The sequence below is a fragment of the Ovis canadensis genome, chromosome 5 (genome assembly GCF_042477335.2).
Source record: "Ovis canadensis isolate MfBH-ARS-UI-01 breed Bighorn chromosome 5, ARS-UI_OviCan_v2, whole genome shotgun sequence".
In the NCBI taxonomy this organism is placed as follows: Eukaryota; Metazoa; Chordata; class Mammalia; order Artiodactyla; family Bovidae; genus Ovis; species Ovis canadensis.
Window position 1 is genome coordinate 62,521,969 of NC_091249.1, and position 8,093 is coordinate 62,530,061.

Consider the following 8,093-nt stretch of genomic DNA (forward strand, 5'->3'; position numbering starts at 1 on the left):
AAACCACTATCCGAGCAGCACGTGTGGGTGCTGACGTAGCCTGGGGTGGGGAGGAGGAAGTGGCAATGGAAAAAGGGGCTTGTTTTCCTCTGAGAGTTGCAGCCTGCTCAGCCCTGGGTCAGACATGATGGTTCCCATTGACTTTCTCCTAGCGTCAGCTGCCATGGACCAGCCCAGTTCTGCTCTCACCTCTGCCTCTTCCTCTTCTCTGGTTTGCAAGGAAAGTCTGAGCATAGACATCAGCTCAGACCTGCAGACCGTCTGAGGGCCTCTCACCTTTTCTAGAGCTTTTGGCTTCAGTCACCCAGTGGACAAGGTCTGAGAGTCCCAGACTCAGGGCTGCTGCCTAGCCTTAATTCTCTTGTAACATGGAGTCCAGGTTCCCTTCTACCCAACTGTAAGCTTCTCAGCAGCAGGAGCCTATGCTTCAGGCATTTATCCACAGAAAGTCCTCAAAAAAGTTTACTGTTGTTGTGGATAATGGGTGTTTTAATCAGAACCTGCCGGGTTGTAATAGAAACTGAAATAAGCTTTATTTAAAAAAGAAATTTATTAACCTGTGTAACTCAAAGGGCCCGACTCTATCTAGAGATTTACTCTCTGGGTGTGGATCTGTTTTTTAATTTCTTCTGCATGGGCTTCATTCTCAGGTAAGCTCTCCAGGTCAAATGGCAAGATGGCTTCCAGGCTTACACTGGTTTAGTACCATCTGGGAAAGAGAATTCCTATTGTTCAGAGTTCCAGAAAAAGTCCTAGAAGAGATTCTCATTAGCCTGGTTTGGGTCATGTGCCCATCCTGATGCAGTGGCTATGCCTAGGGAGATAGAAGGCTCCTGGACAGCTGGAAGAAAGCATCCTAGATGGATGGCCAGGTAGGAGTGACATGTCCTCACCTAGATCTAGGATGGGGTTTTCTTCCCTCAACCACATGGATTGGGGGTGGTTCTCCAAAGGAAATAGCTGACTGGGAGCACTTAGGAAAAGAATGGTTGGACACACAAAGCAAAAGATGTAGATTATTAGCATTTCAAGTGCCCAGCTTCAGTGAGGACCTGAACATCCTGTGGGTCAACTTCCACATTAGAATTATAGGGGAACCAGTTTGCCCTGGCTGGGGGAGGAATATGTACTCTCAGAGCCTGGGTAGCTCTCCAGAGACAGAAAAAGAATCCTAGGAAGTCTCTGCTCAGTTCTGGCCCTCATGAGCTCAGGAAGATTGTGATTCGGTCAGCCTAGGGTAAAACCTTTCTTTTTCAGAGTTCCATTTGTGCACAGTCAAGGTTGAAAAAAATTCTGCTCTATGAAATAATGTTCTACTGCAGCAAGAAGGATTAAGATGAGCTCTTCAGGACAATGGCCCCTGTGTTAGGATTGGAATGTTTCTCCTCTGTACAACTTTTCAGAAAATGGTCACTGGGGTTTACTTGGGGGCTGAGGATGGGTGGGTGAACTGTGGGCAACCCCGGTGGGTCAAAAGCCCCAGAAAACAGCAATAGCCACTGTTTGCTGAATGTCAACTGCAAGGCAGGCACTGTGCTTTGGAACTTCACACAAGGAAGTCCATGTAAATTTTCAGTCTTTATAACAATCCTTCCATCATTAACATTAGATCTGTTTTACGGCTGAAGAGAGATAAGAAAAGCCTGGCCAAGGTACCCCACCAGGCAGTAGCAAAATGGGCATTCAGTCACAACACATCTGACTCTGACTGGCCTGGCCATTCAGCCCTGCAGGAGGCTTTTGCTTCTAATGGACAGCTCGGTATCCGGTGGGAGTTGGCACCCACCAGGTCCTAGCATTTGGGATGGGGAGCTCAGATTTAGAGAACAGAGATAAGGGAGCCCTGGTTCACTGCTGGATTCCCTAAGCCGATTTATGTGTGTGTAGAATACAGAGGGATGAAGCCGAAGATAGTTACATCCTCCTCCCCCATTTTACACCCTCAACCCCGACTTCCTGAAGCTGTTTGGGTTCAGGGAGACCCTAACCCGCCCCCTATTTCCTCCCAGTGTCGTCAGCACCCTCCTTCTACACACACACTTTCTGCTTTCTTTTTAAATTCAGAAAAACACCATCTCCCCTGGATTCAGAGCTAGAGCCAGAAGCCTTCCCCAACAGGAATCCCCGTTCTGTTTGGGGTGCGCACTTGAGTGGGGGAGCGGGGACGCAATGGGGAGGGCTTCCCAGTTTGTGTCTAGCTCCCAGGAGACCTGCTGGAACCTTGCCAGCCTAACCGCACCCTCCTCCCACCCTCGACCGTGGCCTGGCTGGAGGAGGGGAGTGTTACCCCGCCGGGGAGTTGCGAGCCTCGGCTGTGGCGGCTCCCCAGGGACTGCAGGGGGAGCCCAGGCTGCGGCGCCTGCTCAGTTAGCGCTCACTGCGTCTAAGGCTCCCCGCGCCTGGCGCAGCGCCCAGCACAGGAGCTGGGAGGGGGGAGCAAGAAGACGGCGAAGAGCCTACTCGGCCAGGGGCCGGGGGAACCGAGCTGGAGAGGGGACCTCCAGAGGGCAGCACCAACTCGCTAAGCAGATCTCTCTTCTCGCCAGCCGGGGGTCCCCAGACAGTCCGTAGGGAAGCCTGCTGTTCAGATTCCCACACTTTCGCCCCCGATCACCTGTTCTGGATAAAGGTGGGTCAGTCTCCCACCATCCCAAGGACCACTAGCTCCTGGTGGGAACAGGACTCCGGTTTCTCCAGAGACAATCAGCTTCCCTTGTCCAGCCACCCAAGCGTGGGCTCTCCCCCAGAGGGAACCAGAGAATCGCCTTTCGGTTCTGGTGGCGCAGAGGGATCCCGAGGCCCCAACAACCCCATTCTATTGGCAGATGGCGGAGAAGCAGGTGGCCCATCGCACTGCACAGGAACCATCTGGCTATTATTTCCTAAGCCTCAGTTTCCACCGCGACACCTGGAAAGGCACCGTGCCATTGGTCGAGGCCAGGGGTCAGGGCCCCGCCTCTCCTGGGCGGCCTCTGCCCTGGCCAGCCCAGCCACTCCTCCCCTTAGCTCCAGCCCGGCTCCCACGGTCCCAGAGGTGGGCGGGCGAGCCCTGGATGACGGTGGCAGAACCCCAGTCCTCCTCGCCCTCGCCCCCGCCCAGGGCCCGGGCTTTCCCAGCCCAGTCCCCGCCGGGGAACCGCGGTGCCCCCGGAGCCCTCCCCGCCTGGGCGTCCCCGGCTCTACCGCGCGCGTTGGGCTCCCGGCTTGGAACCAGGGAGGAGGGAGGGAGCCAGGGAGCAGTAAGCAGAGACCCGGAAACGCCATATAAGGAGCAGGAAGGATCCCCCGCCGGAACAATCCTTATTTGGGCAGCGCCTTATTTGGAGCGCCCCGATATGGCCTGGCTGCTTCCGGCTCCGGGAGGAGGGAAGAAGGCGGAGGGAAGAGGCGGGGGCAACGCTGGGAACTACTGAGCAGCTTCGGTCCGGGAGTCCTCAGCTGCGGCTTGAGCACTAAATTTCCTCGAAGCCTGGGCACCTAGGGTGCGGGAGCCGGCGTGGGGCCCAGGTTGCGGGATGGCAGTGCCTACAGTTCTTGGAGAGGGGGCTTCACGTCACTCTGGGTCCTCCCGGCCGGTCTTGCCATATTAGGGCTTCCTGCCTCCCATATATGGCCATGTACGTCACGACGGAGGCGGGTCCGCGCCGTTCCAGACCCTTCAAATAGAGGCGGATCCGGGGAGTCGCGAGAGATCCCAGCGCGCAGAACTTGGGGAGCCGCCGCCGCCAGCTGCCGCCGCCGCCAGCTGCCGCCGCCGCCAGCTTCCGCCGCCGCAGGACCGGCCCCTACCCCAGCCTCGGTAGCAGCGCCGCGTCTACACCGGCCGGCGGCGAGGGCGAGCCTGCGGACCCCGCCTGCGCTCTTCACAGTGTGCCCCGCGCCCCGCATGTGACCTGGCCAAGCCCCCGAGAGGTGTCCCCCGCAGCTTCGGTCCCCGGCTGCGCCCACCCGCCCCAACACCAGCTCTCCAGCCCGCCGGTCCGGGATGGCGGCAGCCAAGGCCGAGATGCAGCTGATGTCCCCGCTACAGATCTCCGACCCCTTTGGCTCCTTTCCTCATTCGCCCACCATGGACAACTACCCTAAGCTGGAGGAGATGATGCTGCTGAGCAATGGGGCTCCCCAGTTCCTCGGTGCCGCCGGGGCCTCGGAGGGCAGCAGCGGTAGCAGCAGCAGCAGCAGCAGCAGCGGGGGCGGTGGAGGTGGAGGGGGCGGCAGCAGCAGCAGCAACAGCAACAGCAGCAGCGCCTTCAACCCTCAGGGGGAGGCAAGCGAGCAGCCCTACGAGCACCTGACCGCAGGTAAGCTGTGGCCTACGCCTAGGGCTAGCCAGTTCGCCGACATTCTGGCGTCCGGTTCTTCCCCATGGCCTTTGCAGCTCCCCCTTCGCCGCAGGGATGCAAGTGGGGTTTCCCTTCCATTTCTCACATCCCCAGGGTCCTGTGTTAGAGGACTGCCTGAAGACATTCTCTCCACCCCCACCCTGTCCTTAACGGTGCGCAGAGGAGCCAGCTTTTGTTTTGGATGGAGAGCTGTGGGGCTGCGTGGGTGGATGGAGGAGGGAGAGCTTGTTTTGACGAACATTGCTGCGCCCCCTCCCCCTCCAGAAAGGCTTGCCTAGCCTGCCGCTATCCCCGAGGAAAGGCCGGGATCCTTGGCCCGGGATGTCCCGGCAGCCCGGGGTAGGGGGTGCGCACTGGCCGCGGCCGTTGCGGGGGTACTGGCGGGAATCCCTTGCCCGCGCAGCCGCCGCTGCGGAGCGCTGGGAGCTGCAGTGGAGGGGATTCTCCGTATTTGCGTCAGCGGCTGTTGAAATGGGTTCTGCGTCTGGAGATGGTCCAGGAACATTTCAATCTGCTGTTATCAATTATTAACCAGCTCAAGAGTCAATGGTAGCTGGCCCGACCTCTTGTCTGGCAGCGTGGGTCTTCCGCGTCCTCTGGTGATTGCTCTCCAGTAACCAGGCCTCCTCCCTCTCTTTTTCCTGCCAGAGTCCTTTCCTGACATCTCTCTGAATAACGAGAAGGTTCTAGTGGAGACGAGTTACCCCAGCCAAACCACCCGGCTGCCCCCCATCACCTACACAGGCCGCTTCTCTCTGGAGCCTGCGCCCAACAGTGGCAACACCCTGTGGCCTGAGCCCCTCTTCAGTCTGGTCAGCGGCCTCGTCAGCATGACCAACCCACCGGCCACCTCATCTTCAGCATCGTCTCCAGCGGCCTCCTCCTCAGCCTCCCAGAGCCCACCGCTGAGCTGCGCAGTGCAGTCCAACGACAGCAGCCCCATCTACTCCGCGGCACCCACCTTCCCCACACCTAACACTGACATCTTCCCTGAGCCACAAGGCCAGGCCTTTCCGGGCTCAGCAGGCCCTGCCCTTCAGTACCCACCTCCTGCCTACCCTGGTGCCAAGGGTGGCTTCCAGGTTCCCATGATCCCCGACTATCTGTTTCCACAACAGCAGGGGGACCTGGGTCTGGGCACGCCAGATCAGAAGCCCTTCCAGGGCGTGGAGAGCCGTACCCAGCAGCCTTCGCTCACTCCTCTCTCTACCATCAAGGCCTTTGCCACACAGTCGGGCTCCCAGGACCTGAAGGCCCTCAACAGCACCTACCAGTCTCAGCTTATCAAACCCAGCCGCATGCGCAAGTACCCCAACCGGCCCAGCAAGACGCCCCCCCATGAACGCCCCTACGCCTGTCCCGTGGAGTCCTGTGACCGGCGCTTCTCTCGCTCAGATGAGCTCACCCGCCACATTCGCATCCACACTGGCCAGAAACCCTTCCAGTGCCGCATCTGCATGCGCAACTTCAGCCGCAGCGACCACCTCACCACCCACATCCGCACCCACACAGGGGAGAAGCCCTTCGCCTGTGACATCTGTGGGAGAAAGTTTGCCAGGAGTGATGAACGCAAGAGGCATACCAAGATCCACTTGCGGCAGAAGGACAAAAAAGCAGACAAAAGCGCAGCCTCTGCTGCCACCTCCTCTCTTCCTTCGTACCCGTCCCCGGTGGCTACCTCCTACCCATCCCCAGTTACTACCTCTTACCCATCCCCAGCCACCACCTCATACCCATCGCCCGTGCCCACCTCCTACTCCTCTCCCGGCTCCTCGACCTACCCATCCCCTGTCCACAATGGTTTCCCGTCCCCGTCGGTGGCCACCACATATTCCTCCGTCCCTCCTGCTTTCCCAACCCAGGTCAGCAGCTTCCCCTCCTCAGCTGTCACCAACTCCTTCAGCGCCTCCACTGGGCTTTCGGACATGACAACCACCTTTTCTCCCAGGACAATTGAAATTTGCTAAAGGGAAAGTGAAAGGGAGAAAACGAAACACAAGAGACTTAAAGGACAGGAGGAGGAGATGGCCATAGGAAGGGGGGGTTCCTCTTAAGTGAGATGGAGGTTCTCAGAGCCAAGTCCTCCCTCTCTGCTTGACCCCAGGGTCACTGTGGAAGGTCTGTTGGCCAACAGTTCTTTCTGTCCACTTCCCTTTCCTCCCCAGTCCCTATTTCCTTTGACTTCAGCTGCCTGAAACAGCCATGTCCAAGTTCTTCACATCTATCCAAAGAACTTGATTTGCATGGATTTTGGATATATCATTTCAGTATCATCTCCATCGTATGCCTGACCCCTTGCTCCCTTCAATGCTAGAAAATCAAGTTGGCAAAAATGGGGTTTGGGCCCCTCAAGAGCCCAGCCCTGTACTCTTGTACAGTGTCTGTGCCATGGATTTTGTTTTTCTTGGGGTACTCTTGATGTGAAGATAATTTGCATACTCTATTGTATTATTTGGAATTAGATTCTCACTTTTGGGAAAAAAAAAGAAAAGCCAAGCAAACCAATGGTGATCCTTTGTTTTGTGATGATGCTGTGACGATTCAGTTTGAAGCTTTTTTTTTGAAACAGCAGTTCTTGGTATTAATCGGAGCATGTGTCAGAGTGTTGTTCTGTTAACCGTTTTGTAAATACTGCCCGACTGTACTCAACGTGGCAAAATACGGTTTGGTTTTTCTCCTTTTTTTGAAAGTAGTTTTTTTTTTTTTTTTTTTGTCCTTTTGGTTTAAAAAGTTTCACGTCTTGGTGCCTTTTGTGTGATGCGCCTTGCTGACACGGCTTGACATGTGCAATTGTGAGGGATGTGCTCACCTCTAGCCTTAAGGGGGGCAGGGAATGGTGATTTGGGGGAGGCTTTGGGAGCAAAATAAGGAAGGGGGCTGAGCTTGAGCTCCAGTTCTCCAGAATGTAAGAAAACAAAATCTAAAAATCCGAACTCTCAAAAGTCTATTTTTTCAAACTGAAAATGTAAATTTATAAATATAATTCAGGAGTTGGAATGTTGTAGTTACCTACTGAGTAGGCGGCAATTTTTGTATGTTATGAACATGCAGTTCATTATTTTGTGGTTTCATTTTACTTTGTACATGTGTTTGCTTAAACAAAGTGACTGTTTGGCTTATAAACACATTGAATGCGCTTTATTGCCCATGGGATATGTGGTGTATATCCTTCAGAAAAATTAAAAGGAAAATAAAATAGCTGTGGTTGGGTGTGTTTCCTGGGCTGGGGGAGGCCTTTGTAGTTAGCCATCTTTATCGAGGGGTTTGAGGGACTTTTATGGCGACAAGGATATTCTAAGCAGAGATGTACCCAGTGTGTGTCACTGGAGTGAATTCTTAGAAAGTTGAATGTGGGTCTCCTCTTTTTGATACTGGGCTCATTCCTCAATCTGGTAGGCTGTAAGCTTACCTTGGTTAATTAAAGCTACAAAAGGCCAGATGTGTAGGTGGAGTAATTGTGGCCAGAGGCAGTACCATTCTGGCCACAAATGTTCAGCCAGCCCTGACCACCCCCCAACCCATGTTTATCTGGTCTTGGCAAACTGTATTCTAGGGAATCCCTGCCATATGCCCTTGGGGGAGTTAAGGGGTAGGCAGAGGGCACTGGGAAACAGTAACAAATGTGGGATTGCCTTGGTGTCCCCCTCCTGGCTTCTAGGTCCCCAGAAGCCTGAGGGTACTGAAGAAGACTAGAAGAGGTGTGGGCCAGTTCTCAAGCCAAGAATCCTTCCAGGAAGAAATCTCATCACT

The 8,093-nt window shown here is 55.3% G+C and overlaps 1 protein-coding gene across 1 annotated transcript; it reads left to right on the top strand.

Annotated features, from left to right (window-relative positions):
• Positions 1-3,421: 3,421 nt before the first annotated feature.
• EGR1 (early growth response 1) lies at positions 3,422-7,539 on the top strand. The gene is made up of 2 exons (XM_069592161.1): positions 3,422-4,301; positions 4,992-7,539. Exons 1-2 carry the CDS (start codon positions 3,986-3,988, stop codon positions 6,308-6,310), a joined length of 1,635 nt encoding a protein of 544 aa, XP_069448262.1. The 5' UTR covers positions 3,422-3,985; the 3' UTR covers positions 6,311-7,539.
• Positions 7,540-8,093: the final 554 nt, after the last annotated feature.

Bases quoted from the DNA above. Each gene is read 5' to 3' on its own strand.
- EGR1 (XM_069592161.1), top strand. From the start codon at position 3,986: ATGGCGGCAGCCAAGGCCGAGATGCAGCTGATGTCCCCGCTACAGATC. The intron at 4,302-4,991 runs GTAAGCTGTGGC...TTTTCCTGCCAG, and splicing joins CTACGAGCACCTGACCGCAG to AGTCCTTTCCTGACATCTCT.